The sequence below is a fragment of the Triticum aestivum genome, chromosome 7B (genome assembly GCF_018294505.1).
Source record: "Triticum aestivum cultivar Chinese Spring chromosome 7B, IWGSC CS RefSeq v2.1, whole genome shotgun sequence".
Taxonomy (NCBI): domain Eukaryota; kingdom Viridiplantae; phylum Streptophyta; class Magnoliopsida; order Poales; family Poaceae; genus Triticum; species Triticum aestivum.
Genome location: NC_057813.1, coordinates 685633691 through 685651875, shown reverse-complemented (window position 1 = coordinate 685651875; position 18185 = coordinate 685633691). Strand labels below are relative to the sequence as shown.

The 18185-nt window shown below is 50.2% G+C and overlaps 1 protein-coding gene across 1 annotated transcript; it reads left to right on the top strand.

Annotated features, from left to right (window-relative positions):
• The first annotated feature begins 6660 nt into the window (after positions 1-6660).
• Positions 6661-10310, top strand: LOC123159599 (very-long-chain aldehyde decarbonylase GL1-3). Its single transcript, XM_044577416.1, has 8 exons — positions 6661-6900; positions 6987-7210; positions 7822-8060; positions 8151-8370; positions 8671-8792; positions 8873-9444; positions 9535-9645; positions 9736-10310. Exons 1-8 carry the CDS (start codon positions 6850-6852, stop codon positions 10063-10065), a joined length of 1869 nt encoding a protein of 622 aa, XP_044433351.1. The 5' UTR covers positions 6661-6849; the 3' UTR covers positions 10066-10310.
• The last annotated feature ends 7875 nt before the right edge of the window (positions 10311-18185 follow it).

Here is an 18185-nt window from a genome sequence, read left to right as displayed (position 1 = left end):
CTTCCCTCCCAGAGGGGGGAGTCATCGTCATCATCATCACCAACAACTCTCCTATCTTGGGGAGGGCTATCTTCATCAACATCTTCACATCACCAACTCCTCTCAAACCCTAGTTCATCTCTTGTGTTCAGTCTTTGTACCCAAACTATAGATTGGTGCTCGTGGGTGACTTGTAGTGTTGATTACATCTTGTAGTTGATTACTATATGGTTAATTTGGTGGAAGATTATATTTCAGATCCATTATGCTATTCAATACCCCTCTGATCTTGAGAATGTTTACCATTTGTGAGTAGTTACTTTTGTTCTTGAGGTCACGGGAGAAATCATGTTGCAAGTAATCATGTGAACTTGATATGTGTTCGATATAATGATGGTATGTATGTTGCCATTCTCTTGGTAGTGTCATGTGAACGTCGACTACATGGCACTTCACCATATTTGGGCCTAAGGGAATGCATTGTGCAGTAGTTATTAGATGGTCGGTTGCGAGAGTGACAGAAGCTTAAACCCCAGTTTATGCGCTATTTCGTAAGGGACCGATTGGATCCACAAGTTTAATGCTATGGTTAGAATTTATTCTTAATACTTTTCTCGTAGTTACGGATGCTTGCGAGAGGGTTAATCATAAGTAGGAGGTTTGTTCAAGTAAGAACAGCACCTAAGCACAGGTCCACCAACATATCAAATTATCAAAGTACCGAACACGAAATAAGCCAACATGATGAAAGTGACTAGATGAAATTCCCATGTACCCTCAAGAACACTTTGCTTATCACAATAAACCATTTTGGCCTGTCCTTTGCCTCAAAAGGACTGGGCTACCTTGCTGCACTTTTGTTAGTACTATTGTTACTTGCAAGTTACGAATTATCTTACTACCAAACTACTCCGCTACTTACAATTTTAGCACTTGCAGACATTACCTTGCTGAAAACCACTTGTAATTTCCTTCTGCTCCTCATTGGGTTCGACGCTCTTACTTATCGAAAATGGCTACAATTGACCCCATACACTTGTGGGTCATCAGAACAACTTGAAATGGCGGCCGTTCCTGTTGATATTCGTTCTTAACAAGATGTGTGAGATCATAGCTAGTGGGATGAGGACTGACAAGGGCTTCAAGGAGGTACACTTGAATGCTATTGCAAAGCAGGTATTCGAGTTTTATGGATAGGAGGTCAGCTCGACCCAGGTCTACAACCACCTCAGTAGATGGAGAGCGAGGTGGATCACCGCGTCCAAGCTTAGAGACCTGAGTGGTGCTTCATGGGATGAGGACACCTGCTCGATCCTTGGAGGCAAAGCACTACCAAGGTCACATTGCGGTTAGCTCACATACCATGCCATTCTAACTAACCAATTGTTTAAGCCCATGAATCTTTGTCGTTCTAACTAACTACCCTGTCATGTTTCTTTCTTAGGCTCACCCCAAGGATGCGTAGTTCCTCAACTCATCCATCCAGAACTACCACCAGATGCAGCAGATCTTCATCTTCGGGCAAGCAACCGGCAAGCATGCCCTGGGCCTGGGTCAGCCGCTGGGCTCGCCGATGGCCGAGTATCCAGACACCTAGGAGTCAGACAGCACCAACGTTGATTCTCCTAACAAGGATGGTGAGCATGTTCCTGGTGCTTGATAGGAAGAGGGAGAGGGGAGCCTTGACGGAGGACGGGCTAACAGTCTTCAGCAGCATGACTTAGACAGTGAAGGAGATGGCCACCGCCATCATGGAGAGTAAGCCGGTGACGTCCACTCTGACCTCTACGGCGTCGTCATGGACCAAGGTGGCTTTAGCCCAGGGGCTCTCATGGCGGCTCTCAGCCACCTGCTGGACAACAAAGCCTAGGGTGTTGGGTTTGTTGCCATGGGAGACACCCACATGGTGCTCTAGCTAAGGTCTTCGTTGGGCAAGCACTACAACTAGTGATGCTTCTGGTGGTGGTGACAGCATGCATGATCCTTGACGGCGATGGCGACAATGACGACGATGACAATGATGACGTACATTTGAGTAGCTAGCGCTCAAAAACTATCTGATGGTCTGTATATTTTGGTGAGGTGGTATATGCTAACCCCTCACGGTGATCACGAACTTGCAGTGTTAGGATTACACCTTCATTTGGATGTGGTGGTAGGATGACACCATAGTAGTGGTAGGTTGAACTTGCTATACCGTATAATCATGCATGTTTACTATTGCTCTTCTGCTCCATTGCTTGCTACTTGTGTGCTCCATTGCTTGCTGCTTTAACTATTGCTCTTCTGCACTGCTAGGATAAGTGGTATGTGGTGTTCATCGGGAGGGCTCCGGGAGTTTACAATTCATGGAAAGCTTGCAATGAACAAGTTTCAGGGTATAAGGACAGCAGCCACAGAAGGTTTAAGAGTAGGCAGGTGGCAAATATGCTTACTCCAAGATTGTGCGAAACCAACCATGCAATCAGTTGCGAATCTTGGAAGAAAATGAAGGGTAGGCTCAAGTCAACGGCTAGAAAACTAGGCCTCTTTAAAAAAAATAACCATCCTAATCTTGTCAAAATAAGTTCAGAATTTCCCAAATTACTACTTAAAACATGCAGTACTAACTAGATAGATTTTTTCTAGTTATTTTGAACCAAAATTTGAATTTATCTTGCAAAATAGTCATTATCTCCCCCATTTTGTTGTCCATATAAGTTGGAGGAGGAATTACAATCACAATAGTTAAGGGAAGGGTATCTGGATTCACATTAGATGGGATAGGTTCGGGTTCAGTGCCACGAGTACATGCATGCATACTTGTTTTGGTAGTCTTCTTTTCTGCAAATAAGTTGCATTGGACACTAAATTAGTTAACTGTACTGAACTAGTACTCCCTCCGTAAAAAAATATAAGTGAAATATAGGTGCATTGAGATCACTAAAGTATTAATCTAAACGTTCTTAGGCTAGTCATAGTGGGTACTTCCTCCGTCTCAGTTTACAAGTCCTACGCGTATACCTAGATTGCCAATTTGATCACCCTAATATAAACTATATAACACAAAAATTATATCTTTTGAAAATAGAACATCTGAAGTTTATATTGGTATATTTTTTGTAATATAGTACTTATATTAGGTTGGTCAAATGGACGACCTAGGGATACACGCACGCCTTGTAAACTGAGAGAGAGGTAGTAGTAACTTAAGTGTAGTATCATGAAAGCCTTCATTTATTATGTTGTAGACTCATTTTGCATTGGGGTGCGTTATGTTAACACAAGCACCTCTCTCCTCATTAGCTCCATGTCACATAAACATATATGTCTTGGGATGTGTTATGTTACTATCTACTATTAAGTTACTTCCACTATAGCTAACTATGGCTAGCCTTATATTTGTTTACAGAGCGAGTAGTAATTACAGTAGGTGGCTGCGCATTCATGTGTGGTGTGCGAGTGTGGCGTTTTTTGTTTGCTACTCGATAGTATAGTAGTACTATTGAGCTGGGATGAAAGCAATAGTAGTAGTAAAATAATATTGTCTTTTGAGGTTAGGCTTGAGCCTGTTTAAGCCTCCCTGACAGAATTGCCGCTGCATACAACAGTATTGAAGTCGGTAAAATGGATCGTCAGTTTGGGCTGAAGAAATTTATCATCTTCGTTCAGTTCATTGACATTAAAGTGTTATGGTGTTGATGTGCTCGGTTGATCATGTGTATGGCGTAGTAATGATAGGTAAGCTCAACAAGTAGGATAAAAGGTTGCCACAACGCTATACTCGTATGAAACCAAACAACGTGTACTCGTATGAAGACAGACAATGCAGTCAATCGAACAAGACGTTGCTACGATGTAGATAAAGAATGTGCGGGCAATCAATTAATATGCAAATACTGATATTTTACGTGGATGTGCTTCAGCCATATCTGGATGGGACGAGCAGGAGCAGTTCCGTGGTCGAGACTGCGGGCAGGTTTTCCTTGGCATTCATTGGCCGGCTGCCCCGCTATCGGCAATGGGTATATGCATATGCATGCATGCAACGACGCCCCGGCACGGCAGTGCCCTGCGATGCCATGCATGAGAGCATGCAGGAACAGTATCCGGCTGCGATGAATCCATGCATGAGCTGCCTGCGTGCACGCAGGACGCAGCAGCGCTGCAGGAGCAGACTACAGTGGCACCATCTATACAGTACTGCTCCACAGGACACTGCCCTTGGACTGTCCTACGTACCCTGCCAACAACACATGTGTTCCGATCATCACCACCTCTCCGGCCGTGGTGAATGTATAAATCGCGTCACGGATTCACTTTCACCCGGAGATGCAGGAGAGAAACATATATACTCCTAGATACCTAGTGTACTCTGCACTGTCCTTCTCGTCCGATCTTCTCGGTCCTTTTTACGCAGCTTCAGCAATGAATTCTGACCGACTTACCGGTACTTAGGGCATCTTCAATGGTTGTAAGATAGTTGTTGGTAGACTTTGCCATATATGATTTTTGATGATGTGTCATGCAATAAATGAGGGAAGAGAAGAAGGTTGTATGTCCATGAAACAACACCCCTTGCACAAGCTCCAATGTAGAATGAGAGAGCACCTTATTTATTGTCTCACATCCTATTGGGTAAACTAGATACAACCCATTGGAATTGTTGTATGTTAAGGTGTTGGTTGATGAGGGCATCTCCAACAGTCGTAAGATAGGTGTTGGTTAATTTGCCACCTAGGACATAGTGATGATGTGGCATATAATAAATGTGGAGAGAGAGCAAAGTTGTATGTAGATTAACCAACAACCTTTGCACAAGCTCCAAGGTGAAATAGAGAGCAATCGCATTTATTTCTCACTATCTATTGGATAGCTTACATACAACCCATTGGAGTAGTTGTATGATAGCTTGTTGGTTGATGACATGGATATTTTACCAACAAGGCTAACATACAACCTGTTGAAGATGCCCTGACATATCATATTTTACCAACAAGCTAACATACAAACTATTGGAGATGCTCTTAGCTGTACTAGGCTAGGCACGATCTTTTCCATCCTTTTTACTCCAGCTACACGATCGTTTAGTCACGGAGGAATCATACGTACGCGTGGTACTGGCCGAGCCAATGTTGAACAGTTGAAGACTGTTGACCCTAATACCGTATCCATATACCTAACCTATCGGGATTGTACGTTGGCCGTACGTAGGCACGTGGAGTTGCTCTTAAACCGACGGAGCAAAGTGTGAAACAGCCAGACGCCCGCCACCGGCGCCGGTCCTTCCGGTCCGCTCGCCGGCCATTTGCCGCCTCTGGCGAGGTACGAGACGTTAATGGCCGGAGCGGACGGCCGGCGATCCGGTCAATGGCACGGGCAATAATGTGCGGCTGCCGGCACGGCGACCCTGCACGCATAACTCACGTCACTTGGTGTCCGTTTGCACGTGTCATTTTTCTCTTGACATTGTACTATTTTCAAAGTTTCTTGCTTCATCTCAAGGTTTCTTATTCCCTCCGTCCCATTAACTGAGAAATAGAGAAAAGAATGTTATTCATATACACAACTTCTACCTAAAACTTACATAGGTCAGAGAGACCGTAACCGTCGAGAGAAGATAAGGGAATAACCGCCAGCCATTTAAACTACTCCAGTAGTATACGTCAGTACGATTTTGGTAAAAACAGCAAGTAAAAATAGCATCGCTCGAAAAATAAAGGTCGAAAATGCAGTCTGAATAACTGTGTCAAGTTAAGACGATGTCGGTAATTGGACCACAAAATTGACGCGGGATTGTTCCTTCAAAAAAAAATGTACCGCCTGAGCACATCATGCATGCACTTGGGAAGAAATTCTCGCTGAAAGCTGATGCAACTCTCCAGGCAGGGCATGGTGGTGATCACTCATCGGCTCGCCCGTGGGCAACAGATGGACCACGAGTCCACGACGGAAGGACGGACGACGCATGCATACGCACATGCACGCACGGAAAAACCGATTCGTCCGTTGCAACAGCACTGGCACTGCAGAGGCCTCGTCCGTATCAATTGGCACTGCAGAGAGGCCGTGTGACATATCCCCTCCCTCTCGTAGTTTGTACTACGTGCCAATTGATCAAGTTGCCCGTGAGATATTTTTCCCATCAGACACGGAAGTGCGCGCACACGCCCGGCGTACGTGCGTGCCAATTGCTTGATTAAGCTACCCGTGACAGTGAGGCATCTTTTTTGCCACCGGATACGTTCGTCAAGCGCATACGGCGCAGCAGCTCGAGGCGTCCAGCAACTTGCGAGACTTTGGAGCAACCATACACCGGACCCAGACCCGGTTCACGTAACCACATTGCACTTTACTGTACATGGTGACTTTTGTGCGAGCCACTCACCCGAAAGCATGGGCGCTCACAGGACCCGGCGCGTACGTACGCAACGTAGGTCTATTTCTCCCTGGGACCCACCGGCCGGCCTGGACTGGCTACCGGCCACCGGCCGGGGGAAGGCGCTCCTGGACGGACATGCTCATGGGCACGGCACGGCCACGGTCACTTTACTGTGGGCACTGCCGTTTTCATTAAGGCGCGAAAGCACCACCCCCACCCCAGCATGGCTGGCTGGCTAACCGGTAACCACCAACGCGTCGAGGAGTATTACCAACACGAAACGGGATGGCTGTCGTTGAATTCTTCTCCATTTCCTCCTCCTCTGGCCCAGCTGCTCCCTCCCATCTCGCGTCTTTTATAAGTAGTGAGGCGCCGGCCGGTATCCAGACCCAGAGCAGAACACGGTTGCGTAGGAGGAGAGAGGGCAGAGGACGCGAGAGACATCGATCCCACCACCACTGAGAAAAGTCTCTCCCCTTCTTCCTCGTCTCCGGCCGGCCGCGGCGGCCATGGGCGCTCCTCTGTCCTCCTGGCCGTGGGCAGGCCTAGGCGCATACAAGGCAAGCACACTGAACCTTTCTTCGCTTCTTCGCCATTGCTTGACGATTTGCTTTTCTGATCCTCTCTGTCGACCTTGATGTTGCAGTACCTGCTGTACGGCCCGCTGGTGGCGAAGGTGGCGCAGGCGTGGCGGGAGCAGGGCGGCGCGCCGACGGACTCGTGGTGCCTCCACCTGCTGCTCCTGCTGGCGCTCCGGTCGCTGACGCACCAGCTCTGGTTCTCCTACGCCAACATGCTCTTCTTCACCCGCCGCCGCCGCGTCGTCCCGGACGGCGTGGACTTCAAGCAGATCGACGCCGAGTGGGACTGGTGCGTCTACTTACTACCACCACTGCTGCTCGCCCATGCACGCTCGCTCCAGCCAACCAATGGCCGGCCTACGCACCTACCTACCTACCCACGCACTTTGACTTCACTGTTCGCGTTCACGCCACGCACTGTACGGAGTGAGTAGCTGCGAGGTGCAGACACCATTAACATCCGCTTCGGATTGGTTTGATTTGGCCAAGTTGGTTTCGTCTCCTCTATGTGATTTAATCTCCGTACCGTAACCATGGGGAAGAGAAGAGGGATCTCGCCTGTGCCGTTCCTTTCGGGCTTGATGAGCTCCGGTCAGCTCTGGCCGGTCCGGTGGTGACCACGAGCTAGCACGGCAGGCACTTGGCAGTAAATGCCGCAGTAATTGAGTCCGGATTTGGGTGTCTGTTGGTCGACGGCCGAAGCGGGAGCAGCAGCACGCACCCCTCTCGGCATTAGCCGCGGCGAGGCAAGCAACTGCCCAGACGCATTCATAGCGCGTGATGGCCGGGGCGAGAGACATCGCTTTCTCCAATTATTTTGGAGCTGGGCAGCACGAGACGAGACACTGAAACACTGCGGGAGTAATTTCAGCTGACGTTTTTACTGTCATGGTTGTGCAGGGATAACATGGTGATCATGCAGACGCTGCTGGGGGCCATGGCGATCAGCAGCCCGCTGTTCCCGGCGATGAGCGAGCTCCCTGCCTGGGACCCGCGGGGGTGGGCGGTGGCGCTGCTGGTCCACGTCGCCGTCTCGGAGCCCGGGTTCCGGTGGGCCCACAGGGCGCTCCACCGGGGCCCGCTCTTCAGCCAGTACCACTCCAAGCACCACTCGTCCCCGGTCACCCAGCCCCTCACCTGTACGTACACACCAATGAAGTAGCACGGCAACAGCACCCTGACTCTCAATTCTCTTGCAAATAATGGCGGTGTTCTCCTACTAACTGCAGCTGCGTACGGCACGCCGCTGGAGAGCCTGGTCCTGACGCTGGCCATGGCGGCGCCGCTCGCCGGGGCGTTCCTGGCCGGCGCCGGGTCAGTGGGCCTGTTGTACGGCCACATCTTCGCCTTCGACTACCTCCGGTGCATGGGGTACAGCAACGTGGAGGTCATCTCCCACAGGGCCTTCCGGGCCTTCCCCCTGCTCCGATACCTCATCTACACCCCGACGTGAGTGAGCCATATTCTATCTATCTCCATGGGTGCCTCTGATCTGTTGTTCTCACAGAATTGTGCAGTAATTGCCCATCCGTAATAATCAACTTGACGTGGGTCATTTTCTGGAATCGGTGCCGATCAACCATGCTTAGTAAGATACAGGCAAAAAATAATAGTAACTGACATCGGCATCACAATGATAGTCGTGAGATAGTTCTTGTAAATGTCCAGAAGTGCTTGCGGCTAGCAGTAGCAGTCACTGGCGAGGGAGCAGGGCCATGAGACCAGTGATTAATCATCTGTGTCATGCAGGTACCTGAGCCTGCACCACCAGGAGAAGGACTCCAACTTCTGCCTCTTCATGCCGCTCTTCGACCTCCTCGGCGGCACCGTGCACCCCAGGTCATGGGAGCTCCAGAAGGAGGTCGGCCAAGGTACAGACAGACATGTCGACCACCATGGCACAAAACCGTACAAGTTTCAGTAAAAACTCAGCCGTGAAATTTGATTGCAGGGAAGAACGACCGGGTGCCGGACTTCGTGTTCCTGGCGCACGTGGTGGACGTGGTGTCCTCCATGCACGTGCCGTTCGCGTTCCGGGCGTGCAGCTCGCAGCCATGGACGACGCGCCTCGTGCTGCTCCCGCTCTGGCCCGTCGCCTTCTGCATCATGGTGCTCCAGGTGCTCTGCTCCAAGACCTTCACCGTCAGCTTCTACTGCCTCCGCGGCGCGCTCCACCAGACCTGGACCATCCCGCGCTACAGCTTCCAGTACTTCATCCCGCCCATGAAGGACGGCATCAACCGCCAGATCGAGCTCGCCATCCTCAGGGCCGACAGGATGGGCGTCAAGGTGCTCAGCCTCGCCGCGCTCAACAAGAACGAGGCGCTCAACGGCGGCGGCACGCTCTTCGTCGACCGGCACCCCGACCTCAGGGTCCGGGTGGTGCACGGCAACACGCTCACCGCCGCCGTGATACTCCACGAGATCCCGGGTAGTGTCAAGGAGGTGTTCCTCACCGGCGCCACGTCCAAGCTCGGCCGGGCCATCGCGCTCTACCTCTGCAGGAAGAAGATCAGAGTCCTGGTACGTTTCAACAGTGATCAGATTGATCAATAGTGGTCAGTACAACCAGATTGCAGTGGATTCATGATATAAATTGTGGCGTTGTTGCAGATGCTGACGCTGTCGTCGGAGCGGTTCCTGAAGATCCAGAGGGAGGCGCCGGCGGAGTTCCAGCAGTACCTGGTGCAGGTCACCAAGTACCACGCCGCCAAGACCGTCAAGGTAAGCTTCAGAGCTCAGATCCATGTGTTTGGACGACAGGCAGACAGTTCAGGAACCTCTGACACGGAAATGGCTCTGTCTGGATTTCAGACGTGGCTGGTGGGGAAGTGGCTGTCGCCGCGGGAGCAGCGGTGGGCGCCGGCGGGGACGCACTTCCACCAGTTCGTGGTGCCGCCGGTCATCGAGTTCCGCCGGGACTGCACCTACGGCAAGCTGGCCGCCATGCGGCTGCCCAAGGACGTGCAGGGCCTCGGGTCCTGCGAGTACACGATGGAGCGGGGCGTGGTGCACGCGTGCCACGCCGGCGGCGTGGTGCACTGCCTGGAGGGGTGGGAGCACCACGAGGTGGGCGCCATCGACGTCGACCGGATCGACGTCGTCTGGAAGGCGGCGCTCAGGCACGGCCTCTCGCCACCGTGACGCCGGCGACGAGCCTCTGTACTGTACGTGCGCGGCCGGAATAACGCGCCGGCTGCCCGTTCGATGGGCGTGCGTGCGTGCGTGTGTTGATACTTGATAAGTTGATGATAGGCTGATAGCCTTGTATGGTCACGTGTTATGTAATGTACGTAGTACGAATACCTCATGCAAGAGCGACAGGAGACGGCGTGTTTGTTCCTCCGTGACACCAGAAAGAAATGTGATGGGAGATCGTTTCGACACTCTGTAGGGATGTCAACCGGTCCCGTTTAAACCCACTTAGTAGTAATCTAAGAGTTCAAAATTATGTTTTTCTTAAGGAAAATGAACTATGAAGCTACCAAACCCTTTTTCTTTTTGCGGGAAGAAGCAGCTACCTAAAACTAACTTAATGGAACTTACGGAGGCCACTTATTTGACATTTACATCTATAACATTCGATGTGTGTGGTTGCGCCATGTGGAGTATAAGAGCATCTACAGCCACAGGTGACATGTTCGGGCATCTAGGCATCCGGGCAAGCCCGCTTGCACTGACTCGGCAGTCCCATGTATCTATCTCGGCAATCGTAGTACCCATATGCCCGCACCCAAATTCATACAAGCAGCGCAGCAACGTAACACGTAGATCAACATCACAAACACGTTCATCGGATAGAGAAATATGGATAGATTTAAACATTGATAGTTCATCCGACAGACTAATTGGACCCAAAATAAAAAAAGTTCACCCAGATTAAACTAGATATACAAATAAAAAAGACATTGCGGAGGGCGGGATCACCACTTCTTGGTTGGGCCATTGCACTTGCGGTCCACGGCGCGGCGGTCCACCTGCTTCGTGCGCATGCATGTCTGTGGTGGGAGGATTGTCGTCGTCGCCGTCCGAGTTGGTGCTGCCACTCTCTGACGCGGAGGAGATGTAGCCCGATTGACAGACGGCGAATGGCGCGGCCCTGTTCTCGTGTGTGGCATGCCGCCTTCGCCCTGGCGCTCTCCTTCTCCCTCGCTAGGCGCTCCGAAGTCTCGAGCCCGAGGAGGAGCGCCTTCACGTTCTTCCATCGAAGGCACCTCGCGTCGGTCTCTGTCATGGTGAGCGAGCACCGCATCACCTCGCGGAGAAGTGCCTCCTCTGGATCCACGTGCACGCTGCCAGGACAGTCGGGCTTCGCCGTGGCTGCCGCCGACTGTCGCTTGCACCGAGCGGCCTTCGCCTTTGACTCCGGCCTGCGCATGCGCACCGAAGCCGCGGGCAAGTACCCAGTGCTACCCAGGCGGCGTTGGAGCCTAAGGGGAAATGGAGGGGGCCGCCCTGCTCGGATCTGGAGCGGGGTAGAGCGAGAAAGATGAGCGCGAGCAGTATTGCGGTGGCGCAACCTGGAGGAGTTGGCGGCGGAAACCACTGAGCTAAAGCTTCCGCCGGCGTCCAACCGCAACCGCTTGATGGCGATGCAGAGCGCGAGCTTCTCGTCGTCAGGCGCTTTGTTGCCGGAGTGCTCCTCTTTCACAAGACAGTCCCAGTCCATGGGATTGGACTCACTGCCGGACTCTCATCGGACTTGGCCATGGCGAACCAGGCGGAGAGATTCTGGTGGAAGTGAAGAAGATGATAGGAGAACAGAGAGAGCGAGTGAACTAGGGTTCATCCAAGAGTGTGTGATTCTATGGGGACGATGGTGGGGGTCCCATTGCCCATAGCGGGCTAGGCCTACGTCGCGGATATGTCTAGGCGCGTCCGAGCCTCCCCATAGAATCCTCCAACTGTTGCCCTGTATACCACGTTGCTGCTGCCCTGGATCGCCGAGACCGATCCCCTGAGGAACCCCGTCTGCAACTACACAACGAGCGTCAAGTACCACTACAACCCGTGTTCGACTATGTGGATTCACCAAGTACCCCTTCAGATACACCAAGTTCGACTACACTGCGAGACCCGTACCCGAACCGTCAAGCATCTTCTCCGAGAATTTTGCCAAGTACCACGATAATGCGCCGAGTACCTCTATCCATGAGCCGAGAACGTCTACCACCCGTGTACAACTACCGTCGCCAAGACCGGACCGACAAGTACCCCGATAACGTGTGTACCACTACTTCCACTACGACTGTCCCGAAAACGTCTACTTCCCTCAACGAACTTGATCCGTACCAAAAATGCACGCTTCAAAGGTACAACCCCGAGACGACGCCCGTGATGGAATGCACAAGTTGTATGGCATGTCCGTGTTTGCACCACGTCCGAATTGTCGCTCTTTTTCCATGCCGCCGACACGTGGGAACCCGGTATCCGGGATCACCCCACCATCTTTTGCATGTTCTGCACATCCGCACACTTGCTCTTTTGCATCGGTATCTCAATGAGTTATCGGATCATCGGAATGTTGCCGTGGCACCATTTTCGTTGTCGTTGTCGTGGCACCCCTTTCGTTCCGCCATGGTGAGAAATGCTTCATAACATGCTCATGTCAACATTTTTCATAAAATTGCATAAACTTGTATATGTCATCCGCATCATGATAAAAACTTTTAAAATGTTCAAAATTGTTGTTTGCATTAAATTGCTAAATATCATGTGGGGATCTATGTTTCTGGCCTCTTTTAAAACTTGCCTAAATAGTTCGATTATTTATGCTTCACCTCTTGCCATGTTTAACAACATTTAATATTGTTGGGTACATAAACGAGAGAGAACTAAATAATTGGATGTGGTGTTTCGGCAATATGCAACTCGTTGCATATTGAGCTCCACTTAATTTGTAATATTGTTTGTTGCATTTTGCCATGCCATGCCTCCTTAAACCAGACATGCATCATACTTGATTGTGCATCGTGCCTTGTTTATGTGATGGTTATTTACCTTGTTGTTTGCTTCTTTCCGGTTGTGCTTCTTCTTGTTAGCTTCGGTTTCATTCCGGAGTTGTGAGGATTCTTTCGACTACGTTGGTTCATCTACTTCTTAGATTCGTTTTTCTTCCTTGCGGGATTTCAGGCAAGATGACCATTACCCTCGATATCACTTATATCTTTGCTTGCTAGTTGCTTCGTTCTATCGCTATGCTGCGCTACCTATCACTTGTTTACCATGCTACCCATATTGCCATGTCAAGTCTCTAACCCACCTTCCTAGCAAACCGTTGTTTGGCTAAGTTAAGGCTTTTGCTCAGCCCCTCTTATAGCGTTGTTAGTTGCATGTGAAGTTAAAGATTGCTCCATGTTGGAACATATTTATGTTGGGATATCACAATATCTCTTATTTTAATTAATGCATCTATATACTTGGTAAAGGGTGGAAGGCTCGGCCTTTTGCCTGGTGTTTTGTTCCACTCTTGCCACCTTAGTTTCCGTCATACCGGTGTTATGTTCCTTAATTTTGCGTTCCTCACGCGGTCGGGTTTATGGGAATCCCTTGACAGTTCGCTTTGAATAAAACTCCTCCAACAAGACCCAACATTGGTATTTCATTTGCCTAACAACCTATAACCCCCCCTTGGGGTCTGCAGCCCCGAGGGTCATCTTTATTTTAACCCCCCCCGGGACGGTGCTCCTCCGAGTGTTGGTCCGAAACGGGCAGACTGCGGGGCCACCGCGGGGCAACTCGAGGTCTGGTTTTACTCATAGGCTGACCTATTCGTTGTGCCCTGAGAACGAGATATATGCAGCTCCTATCAGGATTTGTCGGCACATTCGGACGGTCTTGCTGGTCTTGTTTTACCATTGTCGAAATGTCTTGTAACCAGGATTCCGAGTCTGATCGTGTTGTTCCGGGAGAAGGAATATCCTTCATTGATCGTGAGAGCTTGTGATGGGCTAAGTTGGGACACCCCTGCAGGGTATAAACTTTCGAGAGCCGTGCCCGCGGTTATGTGGCAAATGGGAATTTATTAATATCTGGTTGTAGAGAACTTGACACTTGACTTAATTAAAATGCATCAACCGTGTGTGTAGCCGTGATGGTCTCTTTTCGGCGGAGTCCGGGAAGTGAACATGGTTTGGGTTATGATTGAACGTAAGTAGTTCAGGATCACTTCTTAATCACTTCTAGCTTCATGACCGTTGCGTAGCTTCTCATCTTACTCTTATTTCTGTATGTTAGCCACCATATTTTCTTAGCACTTGCTGCAACTCCACCTCATCATCTTATCCTACCCATAAGCTTAAATAGTCTTGATCTCGCGGGTTTTGAGATTGTTGAGTCCCCGTGACTCACAAGATACTACCAAAACAGTTGCAGGTGCCGATGATACCAGTGCAGGTGATGCTACCGAACTCAAGAGGGAGTTCGACGAGGTCCTTGGCCGTTACTATGTGTCTTTTCCTGATGATCAGTAGTGAAGCCCAGTTGGGACGATCAGGGATCTAGCATTTGAGGTTATCTTCTTTTCATTTGGATTTGTCCATAGTCGGACTATGTGTGTATTCTGAATGATGTATGAATTATATGATCTCTGTGTGAAGTGGCGATTGTAAGCCAACTCTATTTATCCCTTTCTTGTTCATTACATGGGATTGTGTGAAGATGACCCTTCTTGCGACAAAACCACAATGCGGTTATGCCTTTAAGTCGTGCCTCGACACGCGGGAGATATAGCCGCATCGTGGGCGTTACAAGTTGCCACTGAGCTCGAGCTTCCGTCGGCGTCCAACCGCACCGCTTGATGGCGATGCAGAGCGCGAGCTTCTCGTCGTCAGGCGCTTTGTTGTCGGAGTGCTCCTCCTTCACAAGAGAGTCCCAGTCCATGGGACTGGACTCACTGCCGGACTCTCATCGGACTTGGCCATGGCGAACCAGGCGGAGAGATTCTGATGAGAAGTGAAGAAGATGATAGGAGAACAGAGAGGGCGAGTGGACTAGGGTTCATCCAAGAGTGTGGAATTCTATGAGGACGATGGTGGGGGTGGCACTGGCCATAGCGGGCTAGGCCTACGTGGCGGATATGTCTGAGCGCGTCCGGGCCTCCTCATATTCATCCTAGATATGAAGCGAATATGAAAAGTACCGGTGAGTTCAAATGTTTAAGTCAAATATGGGTAGCCCAGTTAGGTGACGTCTTTTGGTCGGGGCGGTGACCGGATAGCCCGTTCGGGCGTTTAGGGCGGGTCTGATTGTAGATGCTCTGGCGGTGCACACTGTAGCTAGCTAGCGGCTGCTGGGTCACACGGGGTGGGCACGCAAGCAGCTGATGGATCCATCGCAGCCGGCCACTGTTCCTGCATGCTGCTGCGCACGGTCAGGAACTCAGGCTCGGGATGCTTGCCTGCTCCCGTTCGCTGCTTCCATCCGTGCTCCCCCTCCATCAAATATCCATCCAACGGTTATAATATTTTTCCTCTCCCCGCATACCTTTTACTGCCAAAACAAAAGCAAAACTCCTGTATATTTTATCTCGCGTACGTACTCTTCTTCTCCTATCCCACCTTGCTGACCCCGAGTCAAGCATGGACGGCGGTAAGCCAGTCTTGCAGCCGCCGGTCGAGCATAGCCGCATGGACGTCGTCAGGCTGGGCGGTGGTGGCCGGCTGGCGGAAAAGATGGATGAGGACGACCACGGCGAACCCTGCGTGGACCTTCGTTGCTGGAGTTAGATGCCATGGCAGCTTCGCTAGCTGTCGCTGCACGCCAACAAGGAGGAGCGCTGCGCGATTCAGGTCGACGCGGCTGTTGAGGCTCTGACCTCTGAGACTAGGATTTGAGATATGCTGCTCATCGCGTAGTTATGAGATAGCAGCAATATCCAAAAGCTTAACCCAAGTTTCATTTACAGCACACTTTGCAGGTACGTCGCTTGTATTATCCTACAAGACCTCACTTCCATTAGAAAAGGAACGGTATTATCTTATCTGACAATGTTGTACACTGATTCTTGCACGGTTGAGTATGTAAGTCTACATTTCCCTACCTACAGGCTTCCCATCGGCATGGGGATAGAATTCCTAATGATTTTAGTAAGTGGTTTGGTTCAGTAACTTTTCCTGATGCAAAGTAATTTTTCCTGAGGCAGAGTAGCAGCGCGGCGCCTTGTCCGCACGCTCACGAGGGCACGGACGAGTCCGACGGCTTCGTCTCGGCGGAGGTGGTCTTGTAGCGGGAGAGGCCCGGCGTCTGGACGTGGGTGGCGCCACTGCGACGGTGCTGACGAGCCAGCGGACTGAAGTTTCTCGACGCCGACGTCTCACTTGCTAGGCAAACTCCCGGTCGGCGCCGCGGCCCAGACGAGGAAAGGAAAAAGAGAAGGGTCGGCCGCGGGAGCAGAAGGAGAAGCGGACGACACGGCCGCACGGGAGGAGATTGAGACGACGGGGTTGCCCCGTCCATCTGCCTCCACCGTCCGGTGTCGTCTCTGATGTTGAAGGGAATGAGGAGAGAGGAGATACCATGGACAGGGAAATACGTGATCTGTTTTCTTCTTCTTTCGCTGGAGAAAGAAACGTCATGAGTAGGAAATGTGACAACCGTTGGATAGAAAATGGTGTGTGAGGAGCACCGATGGGAGCATACGAGGGAGCAGGCAAGCCCCGATCCCTGGGGATACCCTGCATCTGCATGCATGCAGGTTGCAGAGGGCCCGTGCCGTGGCGTCGTCGCATGCATGCATATGCCCATTGCCGATAGGGGGGCAGCCGGCCAATGAATTGAAAGGAAAGCCCACAGCATACCCAACGTCTCGACCACGGACCTGCTCGTTCTCGTCCCATCCGGATCGCAAATATCTTGGCATTTCACACACATGCTCGTGATGTGGTTGGGGGTTGAGTATTTCTCCTTGGGCCTCTCTTCTTTTCTCTTTTCGTTCATCGGATTCGGTGTTACTACACGCTAGCAGCTCCAGGAACGTGACGGCCCACATGAGTGTACAAATCGAAGCAGCCTCTTTCTTTCCGCCATTAATTACGTCCTAAGAGTATGATTAATAGTATAGCCAGCTGCTGGCTATAAGCCAATGTCAGGTTATGTACATCCCATCTTATAGTCAACATGTACAATAGTAGACTACTACTTTTTTATTATGTGGCACATCTTTTATTCTCACAAAGTATCTAGGAGCACGTGCAAGAGCTGACTCTTCACGAAGAGCCCGCTTACCTTCTTTCTCCTCTTCTCTTTTCTCCAACTAAGCAGAAATATACTAGTTTATTCCTTATAGCCTGCTGACTCAGCTCTATTGTACTTGCTCTAAATGCTAGATCATACAGTTGCGCTATTTGACGGAGCCGAGCGTACACACGTGAGCTGTCCGATGCATGCGCACCTGCTACGCGACAAAACTACTAAGAAAACGGCCTCCTTCCTATTCGTGATGTACCCGGCGTTGTCAGGTGATGGATGGTCACTAAGGTTTAGCTGCATGCATGTGCTGATGTCATCGCACTTTATTTTGTCTTATTTTTTTTCAAAAAGCTATAACTTTTGAACCGAGTGTCAAAATGAAAATTCGTCTTCACCGTTAGGTTTCTCGCGACAAGATCTTCAAAACTAGATTCTATATGTATATGTTTCGATGATTTTTTTAAAGCAAGTTTAGTTCTGGTTGAGACAATTTTAGAACTAAACAGAAGCAACTTCCTTGCATCATGTACACTAGTGATTTTCCTATCAAGTACTATATCGTAGACAACATAAAACCCATGTGGGATAAATTTTCATCTTATGTAGGCAACTGAGCCTCATTCGTAGGCAACTTTGAAATTACATGGAGGCAACCTTCAACAGTAAAGAAGCAACTTGCGTTCAACATATATTATGCATACACTGTCATATTATTGCGTATCCATATTTTGCAAAAGGAGATAAAACATTTCTCCCTAGTTGTCAACCATTGTTATGAAGTTTTCTATTACGAAAAAACCACGGGCCTTGCCCAGATGCATGTCATTTTGTTTGAATTAGCAGGGCAATTTTTTTGTAATGCAATTACTTGGTTCGGTTAGGGAAGTTGCTTGGTTTTGCTAGGTTTTGCTAGGGTAGTTGCTTGTTTTTTCTGCTAGAACAGTTTTGCATTTTGTGTCCTTTTGTAGTTGAGTTGTTTGGATTTTTGCTAGAACAGTTGAGAAGTTACATGGGGAAGGGGGGGGGGAGGGGGGGTAAGATAGTTGTCCAGAAAGGTTATTCAACTTGCTCATATG

Excerpts from the sequence above, each read along its gene's own strand:
- LOC123159599 (XM_044577416.1), top strand. The coding sequence starts at position 6,850 with ATGGGCGCTCCTCTGTCCTCCTGGCCGTGGGCAGGCCTAGGCGCATAC. Across the intron at positions 6,901-6,986 it reads CAGGCCTAGGCGCATACAAG|TACCTGCTGTACGGCCCGCT; the intron begins GCAAGCACACTG and ends TTGATGTTGCAG. Across the intron at positions 8,371-8,670 it reads TACCTCATCTACACCCCGAC|GTACCTGAGCCTGCACCACC; the intron begins GTGAGTGAGCCA and ends TGTGTCATGCAG.